The 24686-nt window shown below is 36.9% G+C and overlaps 1 protein-coding gene across 1 annotated transcript in view; it reads left to right on the top strand.

Annotated features, from left to right (window-relative positions):
- The window catches only part of LOC150081900 (mitogen-activated protein kinase-binding protein 1-like), a 470343-nt gene that overhangs the window by 113267 nt on the left and 332390 nt on the right, over window positions 1–24686 (top strand). The window contains exon 7 of the mRNA XM_090378972.1: window positions 17714–17899. Coding sequence (XP_090235098.1) covers window positions 17714–17899 — 186 coding nt within the window. The remainder of the gene's footprint in view (window positions 1–17713; window positions 17900–24686) is intronic.

Genomic DNA, 24686 nt, shown 5'->3' with positions numbered 1-24686 from the left:
ATTTTATACAGAACTTTAGCCCTATTTGAACTTTCCTAACTCTTCTTGAAGAGTTAGGAAAGCATCTGTGTTGATGCCAAACAAATTCATGCCAAGATAAGATTTGATGGTTCACTGTTAAACTGTATGGAAAGCACAATATATTTCCCATCTTCCTGACAATAGTCTCCGACAATAACTAGCTCCTGTAGGACCAACGCATTCTGCCCTAATGGTTGCCGCTGTATTGCCCGATGATCGAGTGCAAGCTCTGACATTGATGTGGGCAGCTGAGAGCTTGATGGGTCCCCCAATTTAAGTCCTTCAAAGGCATCTACCCTGTTCTTCAAGCTCTCATAATGGCCCATAACAATGGTTGGTTGTCGATTTTTTGGTGCAAAAGCAACTTTGGCCATATTGCGACCCCATAACAATGCTGAGTTGGTGCCTAACTTCACACTGCTTACATTGAGCACACACAAAGACATTCCCCCACTTGGCAATTATGTCATTAGACTTCTGTACAGAATTCCTTATGTAGGAATGTAGATGCAAAATACTCATTCAGTTTGTCAGCTGTCTGAGCAGGATCATCTAATAATGGACAATAATGTCTGAGCAGGATCAAACAATAATGGACCCAACACTGAGCCCTGAGGGACTCCACTAATAACATTAGTCCACGATGAGCAGTGTCCATTGACACTGCTCATCGTGGACTAATGTTATTAGTGGAGTCCCTCAGGGCTCAGTGTTGGGTCCATTATTGTTTTCTGTATTTATAAATGATATTGATGATGGTATATCAAGCTTAATGTCCAAGTTTGCAGATGATACAAAGGTTGGCAGGGTTGTCAAGGACACTACTGACACTATGCTGCTGCAACAGGATCTGGAAAGGTTGAGCAGATGGGCTGAGAGGTGGCAAATGAAGTTTAACATTGACAAATGTAAAGTACTACACATGGGAAAAAGCAACCCCAGAGCAACGTATCGACTTTGTGGTACTACACTGACAGTGGTAGAGAATGAAAGGGACTTGGGGGTGATTGTGCAGGCAGATATGAAGTTCTCTGAGCAGTGCAGACGGGCTGCAAGAGTAGCTCATGGAGTATTGTCAATGATATACAGGAATTTTTCCAGCAGGGATAAGGAGGTGATTATTCCATTGTATAAGGCAATGGTCAGGCCACACCTAGAGTACTGTATACAGGTCTGGAGGCCTCATTTCAAGAAGGATGTAGAGCTGCTGGAACGAGTACAGAGAAGGGCAACAAGATTAGTGAATGGAACAAAGGGGTGCTCTTACGAAGAAAGGCTTAAGTTTTGCAAATAACAGTGTCTGGAGACTAGGCACCAGCGAGGTGATCTGATAGAGGTGTATAAAGCCTTGAATGGTTTAAGCATGCTCAATGCTGATGGGATTCTTCCTCTAGCTCAGAAAAATCACCTGAGAGGGCATAAATTCAAATTGAGGAAAGACAGATGTAGGATAGACGTGCGGAAATTTGCCTTTAGCCAGCGGGTGGTTGGTTGGTGGAACAGACTGCCATCCCTTGTGGTGGAGGTTGATAGCCTAAATAAGTTTAAGGCTCAGCTGGACAGGTATTTTGAACGAACAGAGGGGTGAAGTGGAAGTGGTTTTTTTTTTTTTTTTTTGGCTGATGCTGCATAAGCTTGCTTTCTTGCATCAAATGCCTCTAGTAATGCTAATGCTAATGCTAATCTACAGTCAGTAACCATCAATATCAAGCAAACCAATCAGATTCCTCCCTTTCTTTTAGCATTTATATAATTAAAGAAGTCTTTGCTGTTTTTCTTTCTATCTTTTGCCAAAGATTTCTTGTAATCTGCCTTTGCTTGCCTAACCTCCTTTGTGACTTGATTACAGACTAGCTTATATCTATCATAGGCTTCTATGTCGCCCGATAATTTATATGCTTCCCATGCATTTTTCTTCTCTGCCATGAGTCTCATTAGTTCATCTGACATCCATTTGGGCTTAAACCTTGAACAGTATTTCTTAGTTGGTATGAAAAGCCTTGTAGCTTCCAAGATTAATTCTTAAATGCTTCTCATTTAGAATTTGCTGTTGGTAACATCATCGGTTGGTCAACTTTATTGATTTAACATATCTCTGAGACCACCATAGTCACTTTTATGAAAGCAAAAACCCTTCCCTTTAACCCTGATGGTAGTTACATCTCTGAGTAAATTCCACATCCAAGATGTAGCTTCCAAGATTAATTCCTTAAATGCTTCCCATTTAGAATTTGCTGTTGGTAACATCATCACTTGGTCCACTTTATTGATTTAAAAAATCTCTGAGACCACTGTAGTCACCTTTACGAAAGCAAAAACCCTTCCCTTTACCCCTGATGGTAGTTACATCTTTGAATAAATCCCACATCTGCACACTGTGATCACTGCCCCCTAGTGATTTCTTTATCTGTAAATTCTTAATGTATGAATAATCACTGCTGATAATCAGATCTAGAGTATTACCCCCTCTAGTTGCCTCTCAAACATGCTGCTGCTGTAGAAAACAGTCATTCAATAAATCTACAAAAGTCTTGCTAGTGTGCGGATGACCAACCCACAAGTTCCAGTTAATATCTGGAAAGTTAAAATCCCCCATTATAAGACATTCTGATTTACTGGCCCACTCTATTTCTCTGTATAGTTGTTCATTGTACTCATCAGAGTCGTTAGGCCTAGAATATTACTGCATTCACTTCAAAGTTTGGACATGGTAGAGTGAAGTGTGTTAAGCATTAAGGCTGTGAGGTGTTAGTATATGAGAGCTTCCTAGGACTCAGGGGAATTCCCCTTGGACTGGAGGTGTGAAAATGTATCCCCAATTCACAAAGGGGGTTCAAAAGGTGACACAAGTAACTATAGACCTGTTAGTTTAACTTGTTCCAGGGAAAATAATGATAATGGAGTCACTGGTTAAAGAAGCATTGCAGGATCATCTTGAGAAGACTGCAGTAGCAGTTAAGATACAGAATGGATTTGTTAAAGATCTTGTCTGACCAATTCGATTGGATACTATGATGTGGTAACAAAGGAACTGGATGCAAAAAATAATTTTGATATCATATACTTGGATTTCCGGAAAGCTTTTGATACTGTTGCACATGGAAGATTGTTGTACAAATTGGAGCAGTATGGCATTAAGGGCAAGTTGCTACAATGGATAAAGGGATGGTCGAGTGGGAGACGACAGAGAGTGGTAATTAATGGACACTGCTCTTTGTGGACTAATGTTATTAGTGAAGTTTCCCAGGGTTCGGTGCTGTGCCCATTGTTATTTTGTGAATTCATCAATGATATTGATTAGGGTATATCAGGCTTAATGTCCATGTTTGCAGATGATATAAAAGGTTGGCAGGGGTTGTTAATAACACTAATGGCAGTGTGCTACTTCCACAGGATCTAGAAAACTTGAGGCAGATGGGCTGAGAAGTGGAAATTAAAGTTCAACACTGACAAATGCCAAGTACTGCATATGGGTAGCAGTAACCCAAGAGAAACACACCAACTGTGTGGTATTATACTTAGGGAAGTGGAGAGTGAAAAAGACCCAGAAGTAATTGTGCAGTCAGATATGAAGTTCACTGAGCAGTGCAGATGGGCTGCCAGAGCAGGTCATGGATTCTTGTCATTGATATATAGGAATTTTGCTAGCAGGGACAAGGAGGCGATTATCCTGTTATACAAGGCAGTGGTCAGGCCACACCTTGAATACTGTGTATAGGTCTGGAGGCCTCATTTTAGGAAGGATGTAGAGTTGCTAGAGTGAGTACCAAGAAGAGCAACAAGATTGGTGAGGGGAACAAAGAGGCTTAAGTTCTGCAAATGCAGCACCTGGAGACTAGACACATGCATGATGATCTGATAGAGGTGTATAAGGCCTTGAACAGGTTGAGCAAGCTCAATGCTGATGGGATTCTTCCTTTTGCTCAGATTAAGAACCTGAGAGGGAAGCACAGATTCAAACTAAGGAAAGACAGTTGTAGAAAAATGTGTGGAAATTTGCTTTTAGCCAGCGGGTAGTTGATTGCTGGAACAGACTTCCATCTCTTGTTGTGGAAGTTGATAGTATGTATAGCTTAGCTTAATTTTCAGCACTCACCTCATGAGTTGAGTGCTGAAAATTAAGCAAAGCTATACATACGATCTAGTTATTACATTACAGCACATAAGGATTCCTTGAAAATCAAGAGGAAGTTGATAGTTTAAATAAATTTAAGGCTGAGCTGGAGAGAAGCATTTGGAGATGGGTGAAATGGGAGGTTTTTTTTTTTGGCTGATGCTGCATAAGCTTGCTTTCTTAGATTATTTGCCTCTGATAATGCAAATGCTAATATTGTGCCTACATTTCATGTATTCTTTGGTCAACTTGCTGTTTGTTAGATGAAAAATCCAAGTTTTCTGTATTAAAAAAAAAATGAATTAGATAGTATGAATCAGAGCTGTAATACTCAATACATTCTGCATTGATATTAATATTTGTAAATAATAGGAGGAGTTTACCTCAATATAGTACGTAGAACACTTCTGTATGATACTCTCCAGAAATTAAAATGAAAAAATTGAAAACTTACATTACAGTAAGTTTTCAATTTTTTCTTTTTAATTTCTGGAGAGTATCATACAGAAGTGTTCTACGTACTATATTGAGATAAACTCCTCTTATTATTTTACAAATGAAAAAAAAAACCATGCAAACCCTTGCTTAAGACTGACTCTGCCATGTTGTGAAAAAAACCCATAGAAATTCTTCACAGTATTAACTGAATTCAAACTTGGGCCTTTTCCACCCAGTGTGTGAAGACAGTGATTATAACCACTGTGCTGCTTGCAAGGGCTGAATGTAGTAAGAATTTTTATTATGCAGTGGAATCTCCAAGAATTCATAGAGTGACAGGAGGGGAAATAAAAAAAAAACACTATCTAGTGTTTTCTGACTCGCTCAGATGCCAATTTACTATATTTTCCAGATAAATCAGATACCAAATTATTGGACTTTGTCTAGTTAGGATTGCTAAAATTCTAAAACTTGGAGTAGCTTAATTTCTTAAATTTAAGTTGCTCCCAGATGGGATTGCCCAATATCCAGTTTTGATCTGGACAATCTGGCATTTGAGCTTAGTGTCCAGTAAACAAATTGAGAAAATACTGGACATGTAAATGTAAGTTTAATTTTAGTCTAGTGTTTCTCAACCTTTAGTAGACCTGGAGTGTTGCAACGTATTCCCTGATTTAGGCAGTGCTCGACAACACACATGCATATCTATTTTTTTACATTTTGTTATACACAATATTACATTAGTGTAAAAATGATCCAGAAAATGAACTAATTAAGGTCTCATTTGCTGTATAAATATTTCATTACCATAAAACGATCCAAAAAATGAACTAAGTAAGATTTCACTCAAAATTACACAGAAAATACTATACTTGTAACTAATTTATGTAAAAATTTATTCCCAGCATGGAATCCCAAGTGAATACATGTGGAGCACCAGTTAAGAACACTGTTTTAGCTGCATTGTTTTTGTTGTAGTTAATTTATCAAGTTTTAATAAATTTTTCAATCAATTTTGCTTTAGTATTAGTATTAGTCGCATGGTGCAAGAAAGCCTGTCTTATGCTGCACCAGCCAAAAAAAAAAAAAAAAACCCCCACCAAATAAAACAATGATAAAAAAAAAACTAATTATTAATAAAAGAAAAGGAAATTAAACCTATCATCCTATGCGTTTCCCTCACCCGAAGGTACTATCCAGATATCCTTTGAATTTCCCCAAACTGTCAGCCTGTACCACCCATGTAGGCAACTTAATTCAGTAATTTATAACTCGCTGGCCAAAATAAAACTTCCTGCAGTCCAATCTAAACATCTCCCCCCCCGTAACTTGAATTTATGTACCCTAGTTCTAGCATCATTTAAATCTTGAAAATTTCATCCTCATTCATTTTACTGATGCTCTCAGAACCTTAAACACCTCAATCAAATCTCCTCTAAGATGTCTAGTTTCCAAACTCTGCAACCCACATATTCGAAGTCAGGCGCCTCCGTAGCCAGGAGGGCAGGAGCAGCAGTGCCTAGCACACGCTTCTTGATTAGACCGGGGTTCGAGCCCATGCCCACCAAATATGGAGCATGTGTAAAGGTCAGGGAATGACCACTGCATATCCCTGGAGCAATATGGCCTTAGTTGCTGATGCTCCTAAAAACCAAAATAACAATAACAAATAACATTCGAAGTCTTTCTTCATAAGGATGCCCTTTTGCTGATCTCACCAGGCGAGTTACCCGTCTTTGCACCCTTTCAAGAAGCTCAATGTCTTTGTTTAGGTGCGGTCTCCATACTTGTACACAGTATTCCAAGTGTAGTCTAACGAAAGCCTTATATAATGGGATTATCACATCCCTATCTCTACTTGCAAAAGTTCGATAGATCATCGATAGGACACCATGGGCCTTCCTTGCAACCTGTTTACAATGCTCAGAGAATTTCATATCTGACTGTATTGTAAAACCCAAATCCCTTTCTTCCAGTACTGGGTTCAGTTGAACTCCACCAAGTGAATAATTTATTTTGGGATTACTGTTTCCCATGTGTAATACCTTACACTTTGTTGGATTAAAGCATAGCTGCCATTTTTCTGACCATTCCTGAAGTCTATCTAGGTCTCTCTGAAGAAGCTCAGCTTGACAGTGATCATTAACTACTCTACTAATTTTAACATCATCTGCAAATTTAGACCTCATGCCCTCTATCCCTTCATCGATGTCGTTTATGAAAATTAAAAACAACAGTGGTCCTAATACCGATTCTTGGGGAACCCCCACTTCTTACATCAACCAAATCTGAGGAATAGCCATTTATCACAACCCTCTGCCTCTTGCCCTGAAGCCATCCTGCTATCCATTTTCCCAGTGATTCCAACCTGTTCCAGCTTATAAAGCAACCGCTCATGTGGGACTTAGTCAAAAGCTTTGCTGAAATCTAAATAAACAATTTTGAAATTATTCCCTAAATCCAGCTCATGAGTGACTCTTTCAAAATAGCAAACCAGATTTGTTAAACATGGTTTTCCCTTTACAAAACCATTCTGAGTATCCTTGAGAATTTCAGTTCTATCCAAATGATCCTGAATTCCACTCTTGATCATTGCCTCCATGATTTTCCCTACCACTGAAGTCAGACTGACAGGTCAATAATTTCCCACTTCACTCTTAGAACTACTCTTATGTATGGGAGATACATTGGCACTTTTCCAATCCAACGGAATCTCCCTAGAGTCTAGTGATGTTTGCATAATTAGCCTCAATGGTTCAGTGCACTCACTTGCCACCTCCCTTAAGATTATAGGGTATATTCCATCAACTCCAGGAGTCTTACTGGCCTGTAGGCTCGAAAGTTTTTTTATTAAATATTCTTGCGAAATTTCAATATCATTAATTACATATTTTTCAACTTCACTCCCACAATTTCCCATTGCCACAAAAGTTTTTGATCTGTAAATATTGATACAAAATAACTGTTGAGTTCATCTGCAATGGCAGCTGGTGTATTTAATACTATCCCCTTTCCCTTACGTAAAGGTCTGATGTGGTCTGTCCTGCTCTTCTTAGCATTTATGTATGTGAAGAATTCCTTATCCCCCAGGCGCCTCCATAGCCAGGTGGGAAGGAGCAGCAGTGCGTAACACACGCTTCTTGATTAGACTGGGGTTCGAGCCCATCACCAATAAATATGGAGGATGCGGAAAGGTCAGGGAATAACCACTGCATGTTCACCCCCCCCTTTACTCTGTTTGCTAGCGATTTCTTATAAACTGCCTTTGCCTGTCGAACCTTATCTGTGGCTCTGTTACAGATCATCTTTTAGCTGTTATAGGCTTCAGTACTTTTTATTGCTCTGTAACTTTAGGCAGAACTGTGTTCTTTAAATCTGTATTATTTACACATGGGTAAGAATAATATAGTTTGAACTGTTTCAAGAAAATTTCAATTTCTGTGGACAGGTGAATGTAATAGTTTGTGTGCTTAAGTTGTATGAAGTAACTTTTTTTTTCATTTTAATATACCTCTGAATTGTTTGGATGTGAAAGGTTTTTAATAAAAAAAATTATAAGAGCTGTGCAATCAAAGTTAAATTATGAGCTGTAAATTATAAGTTCCATTTAGTTCCATTCTATTTTACATTTTTCATTGGTATTTCTTACTCCTATTCAAATAAGAACACTTTTTTTTACACCAAATTTTCCTTGTGTGTGTTTTAGTATTTTTATGGAAATCATCCATCGAGTCTATTTTTTGTATCAGTTACTTCTGTGTAATTGATGAGGGTTTTTCCAGTTTTTCTGAGGAGGTTACCTAGCAAACCTACTCTCAAAGGGGAGGGGAAGTATTAATCCTTCTTGCCCAGGGTTTCTGGATTCACTACACTGCCATTGTTGAAAATAATCTGGATAATGTAATTTAACTACCATGACTATGTTTTCCCTCATGCTTTCAGCATTTCAAGTCTGATTTTCATCTGCACCTGCCACCTTTTCACTTGATATTTTTTATGACCTTTTCCACCTCAAAAATAGAGATACCATCCACATTTTCTCCCACTTCAATATTTTCTTCTTATTTCATGATGGCTTCATCATGAAATAAGAAGGTTTAACATTTCATCAGAGTGTTTACTCCATAGTTTTACATACCATTCTCTTCTGTTTTATCTTTATCCTTATAAATTTTGATTACCTTATGGATTCTCCCCTGTTCTGAGATTTTTAACTAAATGCCAAAACATTTTTTTTCTAAACTAGGCTTGTCGGGAACTGATTGGGGTCCTGACCTGGAGTCCTTTCCTCGCCTTCTTTTGGCTCCACCAAAAGAAGGCAAGGAAAGCTAAATGGCTACTAAGCAAACAAGGATGGACTGTCACTATGGTACTAAGCAAACAAGGATTGACTGTCACTATGGTACTAAGCAGACCAATTTGAATAATTTATAAGGCTGAAACCTTATCATTGTTGTGGAGAAAAAGAAATCAAGACTTGTACTGGGTGGTATGCTGTGTGGGTCGGCTTATTTTTCAGGGAAATGGGAAGTATAATGCTAAATATGCCACTGGAAAAACCATTGTGCAGGGACCATTGATGTTAAAGAAATTCATACAACTTAGCTCTGCCAATTCCACTTCTCTGCCATAAATGGCAAAGAAGTGGAATTGACAGAAGAACTAGGTTGTATGATATCAAAATAACATGTAGCACAGTAGTCAAGAGAATAAGTACAGGAGAGCTGCGCCTGAATAATAATTATGAACTAATTTACAAACAAAGATGTAATGTAAAGACGGTGTAGACATAGCTTTTATAACTTGTTAAAAAAAAAAAAAGACTTAAATGTTTTTAAAACTTTATTCCAAAAAGTTCTAAAATAAATATCTTGGAAAAATGCTCAATTGGTTGGGAAGCATTATCTAGTAGAGTTATGTGGGAAACATTTTAAATGAGAAATTGGGTGTTTGAAATTTGTGCATATGTTCCCACTGACTCAAAAATAGATAAAATAGAAGATTTCTATAATATCTTAGAAAGAGTAGTAGAAACTAACGTCAAAAAAAGAATAGTATTGTAAATGAATATAATGAATAGTACTGAATAGTGAAAAAAAGAATAGAATTTAAAAAGTAAGATAGTAAATCTACTGTGATATTTTAGGAACATTTGAAGATAAAATAAACCTATCAATAATTGTAAAATGCTGTTAGAATTTTGCAGAAACCATACACTCTTATTACAAATATAGTGTTCGGATAAAAATTTCAAAAGATGAAGACAGTATCTGAATAAGCTTCTAAGAAGATAAAAAAAAAATAAAAAAGTTTTAAAACACTCAAAAATTGAAAATCTCTCAGGTTTTAAATTTTTGAGTGTTTTAAAGTTCTCAAGTTCACTCATTAAATACACAAATTTTACTTAAAAATAAAACTTCTTTTGGCATTCTTCATCTAAATTCAGGTGAATTTAGATGAAGAATGCAAAGTTTAAGAGGTATATAGGAAAATAAGAGGTATATAGGAAAATGGTCTGTAAAGATAGGAAATGCAGAATTTCTCATCCTTGAAAAACTCAAGTTCAATCATTAAATACAGATGTTTTACCCGAAAGTTAAAAGGCATTCTTGATCCTAATGTAAATTTAAATGAAGAATGCCAAAAATTTAAGTGGCCTTTAGTGGAAGCTGCAAAAGAAGTATGTGGGGAAAAGGGCTATAAAGATAGGAAATGCAGAATGACGCAGTGGACCTGCAAGGTTAAAGAGATAGCTAGAGAAAAGAAAATGTAATTAATTTTTGATAAATAAATTGATAGATCCTTATTGGAATCTAAAGAAAGGTGTAGGAGGACCGAAGTCTCTGTGAAAGAGGTTAAATCATAATTTTGGGAAGATTCAGGGAGAGATATAAAAATTAAGCATCAGAAAGGTGAAAAAATGCTTTGATTTAGTTAAAGATCTCGAAACAGGAGGAGAAACCATAACTAGTTTAGGAGATGTTGATTTCCTCCTGATTAGATAGTCCCAGGCCCTTTAATAACAAAGTTCAAAAATTTAAATGCTAATTTAAAATTGCATGGGAATTTGTGCTGTCAGCTTTTTATATGTAATTGCCATTTCCTACCCTGCTGTTTCAGTTTTCACCTGACATTATCCTTTGTTTGTCTTTAGTTTTTAATGCTCTTTCTTAAGTTATTAAAGAGAAATATTCAATATAATCTTTTTTTGGCTTTCAATGGATCATATACCCTAAAAATTTCATCAGCTGAGTTCCTACCTTAAGTTTTTCCCACATAACTGTACTGGCTAATGCCTCCCGGCCAATCAAACTTTCTTCTAAATTACAGTACTTCTAAAAGCTAATACTGCTTAAATAAAAATGAAATTGACTCACTTAAATAAAAATTGAACAAACTGATCAGGCAAACTTCTTGACTCAGTCATAATTCAGTGAATTAATGAAATCATAATTATGTATTTTTATTTATATTTATCATATTTATCAAAATTGATAAACATGCTCTCATTTATCAAAATTCAATTGATTTCAATGTGTGCTTATAAACAGTTAAATCATTCCAATAAATACACTATATCTATTATGAGCTCATAAACATATTACTGTAGTCATAAGTCAGGATTATTACGCTAGTAGTAATTGAGTTAAAATAAAAGACAGTTGACACTGTATAAAATTTATTTAATAGTATTTACATTCCAAGAATTATAATAAAGAAGTAGATAACAAAGTTCTTGGCATTCTGCTAGGGAGGGAGGGAGGCTGGTTAGATTAAAAGAATGGTTCAAATATAAACTCAGTCTAGCGTTTTTACATAAACTGTGTACATAATTTTTCTTATTTGATTAAAAAAATATGTTTAGTGGCAATTTATTTAATACATAAATTCAATTCCTAGTGCAAAATAGAATAGAAGATGAATGCTCTTTTTTCCTTAATCGGTTGAATTTTTTTTTGCCACAAAGAATAAAAAACTGTTCATCCGTAGAGATTTGATCGTGTATTTTGATAAATGGTATTCTTACTGAACTCATTTGTCTGTGTGGTACATTACACAATTTCTTACTATAATTGGCTAGATCATTAATTCAGCTTATAATATTCAAGCAGTTTACTGCAAAACTGTTGTAACTCTGACAAAAATGTTTATCACCTCTTTCAAAAAGGTAATATCATAATTAAAAATTAATTTAATTCTAGTTAATATCATAAACGCGATTCTTTGTCAAGAGTTTTCGAATGATATATGATATGTCTTTGTAGATGCAAAACTCAAAGGCAAGATTGTGGACAAACATATATTCAAGAACAGTTTTGATAATGTATAATAGATTCTCATAGTTAGAATGACTGGCCCAGTCATTCTCATAGTGAGTATTTATAATAATTCTTGAAACTTAAATGCGATTAAATTAATTCTTGTACAGTGTTTGTCCAGTGACTTTTATTTTAACTTCATTTCAACAATTTGATTGCAGTAAATTATTTATTAATAATATTCAATCAAATAATATAAAAATATATGAATTTTTCTTTATTCTTGAGATGGCCATGGTCAAAAAAGTTGAGGAATTCAGATAAATTTTATTATTTGATTGTTTTAAATTAGCAGTTTACTTGTATTTCTGCTATTATGAGTTCTTAAACATATTACTGTAGTCATTAGTCAGGATTATTACACTAGTAGTAATAATCCTGCCTTATTACTGTGAATGATGGTTCGACTGTTGTTTAGATCAAGAAACTGTATGGGTCTATCAGGAAGTTCTGAGACAGATATATCTATTCAAGTATTCTGAAGAACTGCAGGCTATGAATGAAATAGCAGTGTTGTTATGTTTTGGTAACCTTGTAAATGCAAACTGCATTTAGTCATCTGTTATATGTGTTAGCATAAAGCCTTGTGTAACCCTTGTATCATACGTCAAAATAGTTAATTCTAAAGAACAATATGTATATATTAAATTTTGCATTAAAATTGAAAAATATCTTTGAAAACATTCAAAATGTTGTAAGCAGGAGCATTTTTGGCTGTTCCAGTGGAAGAATATCATTAGTATTAGTAGAAGCATATGATGCAAGAAAGCAAGCTTATGCACCATCAGCCAGAAAAAAAAAAATTCGACTTCACCCCTCCATTTGTTCGAAATACCTGTCCAGCTGAGCCTTAAATTTATTTAGGCTATCAACTTCTACATCAAGGGATGGAAGTCTGTTCCACCAACCAACTACCCGCTGGCTAAAGGCAAATTTCTGAACATCTATCCTACATCTGTCTTTCCTCAATTTGAATTTATGCCCTCTCAGGTGATTATTCTGAGCAAGAGGCAGAATCCCATCAGCATTGAGCATGCTCAAACCATTCAAGGCTTTATACACCTCTATCAGATTACCGCGGCGGTGCCTAGTCTCCAGACACTGTAATTTGCAAAACTTAAGCCTTTCTTCGTAAGAGCAACCCTTTGTTCCATTCACTAATCTTGTTGCTCTTCTCTGTACTTGTTCCAGCAGCTCTACATCCTTCTTGAAATGAGGCCTCCAGACCTGTATACAGTACTCAAGGTGTGGCCTGACCATTGCCTTATACAAGGGAATAATCACCTCCTTATCCCTGCTAGAAAAATCCCTGTATATTATTGATAAGACACCATGAGCTACTCTTGCAGCCTGTCTGCACTGCCCAGAGAACTTCATATCTGCCTGCACAATTACCCCCAAGTCCTTTTCATTCTCTACCACTGTCAGTGTAGTACCACAGAGTTGATATGTTGCTCTGGGGTTGCTGTTTCCCATATATAGTACTTTACATTTGTCAATGTTAAACTTCATTTGCTACCTCTCAGCCCATCTGCTCAACCTTTCCAGAACCTGTTGCAGCAACATATTGTCAGTAGTGTCCTTAACAACCCTGCCAACCTTTGTATCGTCTGCAAACTTGGACATTAAGCTTGATATACCATTATCAATATTATTTATAAATACAGAAAACAATAATGGACCCAACACTGAACCCTGAAGGACTCAACTAATAACATTAGTCTACAATGAGCAGTGTCCATTTATTACCACTCTCTGTCTTCTCCCCCTCAACCACCCCTTTATCCATAGCAGCAATTTGCCTCCAATGCCACACTGCTCCAATTTGTGGAGCAGTCTTCCATGTGCAACAGTATCAAAACCCTTTCTAAGATCCAAGTATATATTATCAAAGTTATTCCCTGCATCCAGTTCTTTTGTGACTGCATCATAGTATCCAATCAAATTGGTCAGGCAAGACTTCCCCTTAAGGCGCCTCCATAGCCAAGTGGGAAGGAGCAGCAGTGCGTAGCACACGCTACTTGATTAGACCGGGGTTCGAGCCCGTCACTACCAGATACGGAGGATGCGGAAAGGTCAGGGAATGACCACCGCATATCCCAAAGCAATATGGCCTTAGTTGCTAATACTTCTAAAAAAAACCAAATAACTAACTAACTTCCCCTTAACAAAACCATGCTGTGTCCGAGCTATAACTGAAGTCTTGTCTATATGATCCTGCTGTGCTTCTTTAACCAGTGCCTCCATTAATTTTCCTGGAACAGAAGTTAAACTCACAGGTCTATAATTACTTGTGTCAGCCTTTGATCCTCCTTTGTGAATTGGGGTCACATTTGCACATCTCCAGTCTATGGGTACCTCCCCTGAGTCCAAAGAAGCTCTCATAATTATGGCTAAGGGTTTGCTGCCTCTTTTAATATAACTGGATAGATCTCATCCACCCCAGGTGCCTTTCTTGTGTTTATCTTCTACAATTTCTCCTCCACTTTACTCTCAGTTATTACAAGATTATCTAGCTTACTGCCAGAGTTGAATACACCTCCGGCATTCTCCTCGCTGAATAACTCCTCATGTGTGAATGTCGATGCAAAATATTCATTTAGTTTGTTAGCTACCTGAGCAGGATCATCGACAGTTGAACCATCGATATCAAGTGGATGAATCTGATTCATCCCCTTCCTTCTAGAGTTTACATAAGTAAAGAACTCTTTGCTGTTTTTCTTTGCATCCCTTGCCAAAGATTTCTCGTAATCTGCCTTCGCCTGCCTAATCTCCTTTGTAACTTGGTTACAGATCAACTTATATCTATCATAGGCTTCTGTGTCACGTGTTAATTTGTATGTATCCCATCCATGTTTCTTCTCTGCCATATGTCTCATTAGTTCATCTGACATCCATTTAGGCCTAAACCTTGAACAATATTTCTTGGTTGGTATGTAAAGCCTAGTAGCTTCCAAGATAAGTTCTTTGAATGCTTCCCATTTTGAATTTGCTGTTGGTAACATCATCAGTTGGTCCCACTGTATAGAATTTAAATACTGTCTCAGACCATCATAGTCGCCTTTACGAAAGCAATAATCCTTCCCTTTACCCCTGATGGTAGTTACTTCTTTGAGTAAATCTCACTTCAGCACACTGTGATCGCTGCCACCTAGTGGTTCCTTTATCTGCAGATTCTTCATGCATGAAGAATCACTACTGATAATCTGATCAAGAGTATTAACTCCCTCTAGTTACCTCCTGAACATGCTGATGTAGAAAACAATCATCCAATAAATTCACAAAAGCCTTGCTAGTGTGTGAGTGACCAACCCCACAAATTCCAGTAAGTATCTGGGAAATTAAAATCCCCCATTATAAGACTCTGATTTACTGGCCCATTTTATTTCCCTGTACAGTTTCTTATTATTTTCATCAGAGTCATTAAGCCTATAGCACACTCCTACTCTCAATTTTGATCTCCCAATGCTTATATCACACCAAAGTGACTCGACACCGCACTGTCCAGCGATGTCCACTGGCTTCCCTTCCTTAGAATTTGTGTTTCTTAACTAATAGCATAACCCCTCCTCCCTTCCTATCCTGTCTATCCTTTCTGTACACATTGTACTCCCCAAATTCTACTTCTGCATTCCTTATATCTGTGTGACACCACGTCTCTGATATCCCAACAATATCCACCTTTGATGCTTTGAGCAATATCTCAAATTCATCCAATTTATTTACCAAACTCCTGTCATTGGTGTACACGCAAGTATACATGCACCTGTTCTTTTTCTTAGCTACCCTAACACAACTCATGTGTTTACTTGTTCCGGAATGACTCCCAGCAGTCTCTGAAATATCCTGCATTTTGTTTTCCAGGCTTCTGCTCATTCCAATAGAAGCAGTGCAAGAATCACTTTCACCTCTGCCAATGGCTACTGTTAATCTATTAGTCCTTGTCTCCCCCCAAGCTAGCAGTTTTCCGACCCACCTAACACTGCCTCGATAGCATCAGCAAATATTCTTGCACCCTTTCTATTTAAGTGTATCCCATCCCTGTAGAAGCAGTCCCTTCTGTTAACGAGTACAGACCAGGCTGAAAAAAATTCATTTTACGATGTCTGGAGGATGGAAGGCAATCAGTTGTCAGGTATCAATATTTTTCAGTAAAGTAGACCTAATTTATCCTGAGTACTTTCCTGAAGGAGAATCAATGAATCAGACATTCTACTGAGCAGTTCTAGCATTCATGCATGTATGCATGATTTTTTTGTTTGAAGAAAATATTGGCAATGATGGAAGATTGGCATCTGGTTTCTTCACTGTGATAATGCACATCCTCATTATTCTGTCTGTAGTTGAAAGCTTAGTAAAACCAACATATCTGTAGTACCCCACCCTCCCTACACACTTGATTTGACTCTTTGTGATTTCTTCTCCTTTCCTGAATTGAAACCTCAATTTAAAATAAGAGAATGTGAAAAGAAGGAGAATATTTATGAAAATGCAATGAAAATATTGAGAGCCATCCAAAAGAAGGGTTCAGGGCATGATTCATAAGTAATAGGAACACTGGGATAAGGCTGCTCAGCACTTGGGCACCAGTACCCTGTGACATGTATGCAAAAAACAAAAGTACCCACTCACAGCAGGTACTACATTTACATCACTTTCCAGCAGTGTTCTAGTAATTGATAAAAAAAAAAAAAGGAGGCTGTTCCATGTGCTTACTGTATGTTATTAGTGAAGATGAATGCACAGACTTCAGTGACATGTCAGCATAGTTAAAATCTAACAGTTTGTTTGTTGTACTTTGCAATTCTGTTCATTATTGCAAAATATGATGGATGAGTATTGGTGAGCCAGGCATGTGCAAAATTCAGCATTGGTCATGAACAACTTGTCTCCATGAAGGTGGTTAGAAGAGAGCTGCACAAAGCTGGATACTGTGGCCAAGTTACTGTGCAGAAACAGCCCATAACATCTACATGCCCCTCTGCATGCCTTAATGGTGCTGGGAGTAAAGACCATTGATGGCTGAGCAAGGTGGAATATAATATGATTCACAATGTAGAAGATATGTAGAATATCTTCTATGCATGTGTGTCCACTGCAAAAGAACAAAGAACTACATATTCTTTAGTGTGTGCATTCAACAAGTAAAGGTTCTGATGGTTTTGTAATGGTATTGGTGCATTTATCTGGTGTGGTCTGGTTTCCTCATCCACTAGACAGCCATCTCACTGGCATGAGCTACATGGCCACTTGAGCAATCATCTTCAGCCCATGCTGCAGCATTCTGGGATGGGCATTTTCCAGGATGGCAACGCTACATCTCATAGGGCCTATATTTTCAAGCAGGGGTTCCAAGATATGATGATGAAGTTAACCATCTGTCATGGCCCCTTTAATCACCTTAAATTAGTCCCACAGAACCTCTATGAGAGTTTCTGAAATCACCTGTTATATAGATTTCCGTGACCACACACTGCATAATTTGGCAACGGTCTTTGATGAAGAACATGTTTAGTATTATGAATTCTGTGTTGGCTGCATATTGTGGCCATACTGACTGACTTTTGGCAGGTGTTTACATTATTCTCTTTACCACCTGTATTTTGTGTGTCATTGAATCAGTCTCAGAACTTTCTGATATACCCTCATATTTGAAACTAATAAGAATCAAGTAAATTATAAAGAGTTACTAAAAAAAAAACTTAATAAAGTTTATCATGTCTTTGAATAGTTTTGTTTAAAGTATTTATGATTTTCTCAAGTATTAATGATCTGTTGAATGTGAAATTATAATTTTTTTAATTTATTTTCTTTGTTTTAGTATAAAGTTGAACCAGTTCCTTTGATGGGAAGGTCAGCTATACTTGGAGATCAAAGAAATAATTACTTTTGTGACGTTGCTTGCGGTCATGGAGATATGACAGACAGCACATATGCCATTACAAAATCAGGTCTTCTTTGTGAATTTAACAACCGAAGATTATTAGATAAATGGGTAGAATTAAGGGTTGGTATATTCTTATAAATTTTCAGTTAAGTAAAAATATTTCAGTTAAGTAAAAAAATATAAAAAAAGTGCACACACACACACATACATGCAGAGTATTTCAATTAAAACACATTGGGGTCAGTCTCACTTATTATTAGATTTAGGTTAATTGTCTTTAGCCAAAACATGATCCTTTTTTGTCATATTTGTGTTGATGTTTTTTGAATTTTATTGGGGTCAATTTAAATAGCAGTTAAATATGCATCATACCCACTATTATACTGTTTAGATTTTACAATTTCTAAATTCAAATTTTGCCTAATCAACTGTTTTTTTTTGTTTTTTTTTTTATTCAATGGAAAATATCATTGGTACAGTTCTGAAATGAACATAAACAAATTTTATTTGAAGAGAAAACAAACACAATGGCTGAATATGATGGTTGCTTTTTGATAGTCAAGTTTATTGGTGTTGAACAGCTAACTGTGTAAGGGCAGTTATGTGTCATGCTTCCCTCTTGCAAATAATGACAAAAGAAATAACGTTCTAAAGAATTATTTAAAAAAAAACAATTTCATGAAACTTTTATAAGTTTAAGGGAAAAAAAACAAAGGTGCAATAATAATTCATTATTAGATAAAAAAAAAAAAAAAAAAAAAAAAAGAAGATAAATGAAACCAGAACGGATATTTTGGTACTTAACTTTGCAATTTTGGTTGTTTGTTGTCAAAGATCAGTAATGTTCATCAAAATTGTATGGCTACTGCTGTTATTTCCAGAAATGGAAAGTAACAATGTAACTAATTGCAACAAAGGTAGAACAAAATAAATTTAATCTTATAGCAAAACAGCAGATACACACCAAACAAATAATTTATAATGTTTTACATTGTTTTATAGGAGAGGCTATAGGTAGTGTAGTTTCAAAAGAGCAACATGTGCTTTAAATGTTATTCATAAACTCAATGTATTCTCCCTCTGCCACAATACATGCTTGTAACATATGTAATAAATTATTCAAACATCCTTTAGAATAACACTGTCTTCAGCACATGCATTACATATTCTCCTTTTGAGATCATCTGAATTGTTAATGGGTGTTTTATACACTTTTGCTTTAACAAAACCCAAAGGAAAAAGTCTAAACGGGTGAGATTGGGAGAACATGATGGCCAAGACATCATTCCCATATCCTATACATCAGCCTTTAAATATGCATCATACCCACTATTGTACTGCTACAGTTTTGTGCAGTGGGGCAGCATCATGCTGGAACCAAATGTCATGTTGTCAAGTTTTGATGTTTACATAACTTTTTAAACAGTCAGATACATTAATGCAAAGTAATTCATGTTTCACTGCAGTCAGCATGCCATCATGAAACATTGGGCTGACAACTTTATCACTGATGAATCATTAATCTCTTTATCACTGATGAAGATTTAAACTCGGCATTAAAAAGCATGAAAAATGACTATACTAGAGGCCCAGATGACATTCCAGGCCCATTTTGGAAAAGGACTGTCACTACATTGAAACCCCTCATACTGCGGATCTTCAACCTGTCTCTCAGGCTGGGGAAGTATCCTAATCACTTTAAGCAGGTCAATATAGTTCCTATTTTCAAAAAAGGTGATAAAAATGACGTATGCGATTACAGACCCATAACCTTGCAAAACAGCCTGGCTAAACTCTTCGACACAGCAGTGCACAAACATCTCTTCGAATTCTTCAAGCCTTTTATCGATCAGAATCAACATGGTTTCTGCAGTGGCAAGTCAGTAGTCACAAATTTACTTCCTTTCTGGCAATACACCTCTGAAGCTCTTGATAACCACCTACAAGTTGATGCAGTCTACACAGACATATCTAAGGCATTTGATAAAGTCCCGCACGAACAACTTCTGGAAAAACTTAAGCTGTATGGCATCCGTGACCCTTTGCTCTCATGGCTACGCAGCTATATTACGCATCGTTCCTTGAGCGTTATCATCGATCAAGTGAACTCAGACTGTTTTATACCACTAAGCGGAGTACCACAAGGCTCTCCCTTAGGTCCTCTTCTCTTCATTGTTTTCGTAAATGATCTTCCTTCTTTCATCTACACCTCCAATGTTCAAGTTGCTCTCTATGCAGATGATCTTAAGATCTACTCAGCAGTGAAGGAGACTACCGATTCTCAACAACTTCAATGTGCTCTCAATAAATTCTCTCTGTGGCTATCTCTGAATGGCTTGTCTGCTAACCCCTCGAAGTGCAAAGTTATCTCTTTCTCATCTTGCAGATCTCCACAACTAATGAATACGGAGTATAGTATTAACTCTGTGATCATCGAAAGGTGTGACCAAGTTAACGACTTAGGGATTCTCTTTTCCAGCAGTGCTAAATTCGATGCCCATGTCCTTAAAATCACCAGCAAAGCATTCAAAACACTGGGATTCATCAAACGGAACACATACAAGTTCAAAAACTACAGATATGCGGTTATCCTTTATAAAACTATTGTACTGCCAATCCTTGAATTCAGTTCACCCATCTGGAATCCTCACACAAAGACTTTAACTAACAAAATTGAAGCAGTCCAAAAAAACTTTATCCGTTACCTTACGTACCGCAATCCTCTATTCTATCACTCAGTGTATTATGAATCGCTGTGTGATTACTTTCATCTAAGGCCTCTGTGCACTAGAAGAGTTACTGCTGACATCGCCCTCCTAGCCAAAGTAATCACTGGAATTTATGAAGCATCTGATATCCTGAGTAAAATAAACTTCAATGCTCCCTGTAGACAAGTCAGGAACCTTACACCGTTTCGCCTTGACTCTGCCAACACGGACTTAATGAAGTTCAGTCCACTGAACAGAATCAGCAAATCAGCAAATGACTCTCGCATTGACTTCTTTGACAACTCCCAATCACTGATGAACTCCATCCACAAGTTTGCCTCTTCACTTAAACTGCAAAGTGACTAGCTCACATCTAATTATTGTAGCTTATTATTTGTTATATTATTTTTCTATTCTCTGACGGATTAATTATCACTTGTTTTACCGGTAACTTAACTTAATACAATCCTCTTTTGTACATATGCTTTATTGTTTGAATTTGTATCAATGTTTATCGTCCTGTAGGATTTCACATTATTGTTATTATGTTTATTGATCTGATCTCAGATACACTGTTAATGGTTACCTGTTGTGTATCTTTTTATTAATAAAATAAAATAAAAAAATAAAATAAAACTTCATCTCTCCATATGCCACACATGACAAAGTGACAGACCATCTATCACTTTGCATATAAATTATTAGGTGACACAGATATAAGCTAGTCTGTAATCAAGTCACAAAGGAGGGATTAGACAAACAAAGGCAGATTACGAGAAATGTTGGAAATGGATGCAAAGAAAACAACAAAGACTTCTTTACTTATGTAAACTCTAGAAGGAAGGAGGATGAATCAGAGTGGTCCACTTGATTTTGTTGGTTCGACTGTTGGTGATCCTGCTCAGATAGCTGACAAATTGAATGAGTATTTTGCATCTACATTCACACATGAGGAATTCTGTAGGGAAGTGGAGAACAGAAGCTTGTTAAATTCTAACAGGGAGCTTAATGATTTTGTAATAACTGGGAGTAAAGTGGAGGAGAAATTGTTGAAGTTAAACATAAGAAAGGCACCTGGGCTGATGGGATCTATCCATTTATATTAAAGGGGGTGGCAAAGGAAGCAATCCCTTAGCCATAATTATGAGAGCATCCTTGGACTCAGGGGAAGTCCTCATGGACTGGAGATGTGCAAATGTCTCCCCAATTCACAAATGGGGATGAAAGGGTGACACAAGTAATTACAGACCTGTTAGTTTAATTTCTGTTTCGTGGAAAATAATGTCACTGTTTAAAGAAGCATTGCAGGATCATCTAGACAAGACTTAAGTAATAATTCAGACACAGCATCGTTTTGTTAAGGGAAAGTCTTATTTGACAAATTTGACTTGATACTATGATGTGGTTACAAAGGAACAGGATGCAAAAATAATTTTGATAACATGTACTTGGATTTCAGGAAAGCTTTTGATACTGTTGCTCGTGGAGGACTACTGTACAAATTGGAGCAGTATGGTATTAAGGGCAATATGATACAATGGATAAAAGGGTGGTTGAGTGGGAGAAGACAGAGTGGTAATCAGTGGACACTGCTTTTTGTGGACTAATGTTATTAGTGGAGTTCCCCAGGGTTCAGTGTTGGGCCCACTGTTGTTTTGTATATTTATAAGCGATATTAGTAGTATTAGTAATGGCCGCATGGTGCAAGAAAGCCTATGGCTTATGCTGCACCAGCCAAAAAAAAAAAAATCTGAACAAAACAATGATAAAAACAAAAAATCAATAAATAAATAAAATAAATAACTAAATAATAATAATTAATAAATAAAAAAAAAATAAATAAAATAAAATATAAATAAAAAGGAAATTAAACCTATCATCCTATGCGCGTCCCTTACCCGAAAGTACTATCCAGATGACCTTTGAATTTCTCCAAACTGTCGGCCTCTACCACCCATGAAGGCAACTTATTCCAGTAATTTATAACTCGCTGGCTAAAATAAAACTTCCTGCAGTCCAATCTAAACATTTCCCCCCATAACTTGAATTTATGTCCCCTAGTTCTAGCATCATTTATAATCTTGAAAATTTTGTCCTCATTCATTTTACTGATGCCTCTCAGAGCCTTAAACACCTCAATCAAATCTCCTCTAAGGTGTCTAGTTTCCAAACTCTGCAACCCACATATTCGAAGTCTTTCTTCATAAGGACGCCCTTTTGCCGATCTCACCAGGCGAGTTACCCTTCTTTGCACCCTTTCAAGAAGCTCGATGTCTTTCTTTAGGTGCGGTCTCCATACTTGAACACAGTATTCCAAGTGTGGTCTAACATAAGCCTTATATAATGGGATTATCACGTTCCTATCTCTACTTGCAAAAGTTCGATAGATCATCGATAGGACACCATGGGCCTTCCTTGCAACCTGTTTACAATGCTCAGAGAATTTCATGTCTAACCGTATCGTAACACCCAAGTCCCTTTCCTCCAGTACTGGGTTTAGTTGAACTCCACCAAGTGAATAAGTTTTTTTGGGATTACTGTTTCCCAGGTGTAATACCTTACACTTTGTTGGATTAAAGCACAGCTGCCATTTTTCTGACCATTCTTGAAGTCTATCTAGGTCTCTCCGAAGAAGCTCAGCTTGACAGTGATCATTAACTACTCTACCAATTTTAGCATCATCTGCAAATTTAGGCATCACGCCCTCTATCCCTTCATCAATGTCGTTTATGAAAATTAAAAACAACAGTGGTCCTAATACTGATCCTTGGGGAACCCCACTTCTCACATCAACCCAATCTGAGGAATAGCCATTTATCACAACCCTCTGCCTCCTGCCCTGAAGCCATCTGTCTATCCATCTAAGGATTTTCCCAGTGATTCCAACCTGTTCCAGCTTATAAAGCAACCGCTCATGTGGGACTGAGTCAAAAGCTTTGCTGAAATCTAAATAAACAATGTCGAAATTATTCCCTAAATCCAGCTCGTGAGTGACCCTTTCGAAATAGCGAACCAGATTTGTTAAACATGATTTTCCCTTTACAAAACCATGCTGAGTATCCTTGAGAATTTCAATTCGATCCAAATGATCCTGAATTCCACCTTTGATCATTGTCTCCATGATTTTCCCTACTACTGAAGTCAGACTGACAGGTCGATAATTTCCAACTTCACTTTTAGAGCCACCCTTATGTATGGGAGATACATTTGCACTTTTCCAATCCAAGGGAATCTCCCCAGAGTCTAGTGATGCTCGCATAATTAGCCTCAATGGTTCAATGCACTCGCTTGCTGCCTCTCTTAAGATTATAGGGTATATTCCATCAACTCCAGGAGCCTTACTGGTCTGTAGGCTCGAAAGTTTTTTCATTAAATAATCTTGCAAAATTTCAATATCATTAATTACATATTTTTTAACTTCGCTCCCACAATTTCCCATTGCCACAAAAGGTTTTTCATTTGTAAATATCGATGCAAAATAACTGTTGAGTTCATCTGCAACGGCAGCTGGTGTATTTATTACTATCCCCTTTCCCTTACGTAAAGGTCCGATTTGGTTTGTCCTGCTCTTCTTGGCATTTATATATGTGAAGAATTCTTTATCCCCCCCTCTTTGCTCTGTTTGCTAGTGATTTCTCATAAACTGCCTTTGCCTGTCGAACCTTTTCTGTGGCTCTATTACAGATCACCTTGTAGCTGTTATAGGCTTCAGTACTTTTTATTGCTCTGTAACCTTTCCATGCCACCTTTTTCTGCTCAAGTAATGTGGCAACTTCACTATTCATCCAACTTGGAACTCTTCTCGTAGAGTATTTTTTTAATGGTATATACGCATTCAAGGCATCTGTGATTAATGTTTTAAAAGCGTACCACAGTTCAATTGTATTCATTCTCAGCGCGATATCTACCCAGTTAACAGAGGCCATGTAGTACCTTAAGGCATCGTAATTTCCTTTTCTGAAATTAAAACCCATTCCTTTGCCTTTTACTTCTGCTACCTCTCTCATCATCATCCACCGTAGAACTCCGTGATCACTTTCTGCTACTGGTTCCTCTACTATCAGCCCTGTTATGTCATCTGATTCATGTGTGATGATGAGGTCTAGGATATTCTTTTCTCTAGTACTTTCCCTGACATGTTGATACAAATAACAGTCATCTAGTTGATTTAAAAATTTTGTTCCCCATGTCGAGTTTCC

Source organism: Mastigoproctus giganteus, chromosome 8 (assembly GCF_048544385.1).
Source record: "Mastigoproctus giganteus isolate SK-2022 chromosome 8, ASM4854438v1, whole genome shotgun sequence".
NCBI classification, from domain to species: domain Eukaryota; kingdom Metazoa; phylum Arthropoda; class Arachnida; order Uropygi; family Thelyphonidae; genus Mastigoproctus; species Mastigoproctus giganteus.
This window is presented reverse-complemented; position numbering and strand designations above follow the sequence as displayed.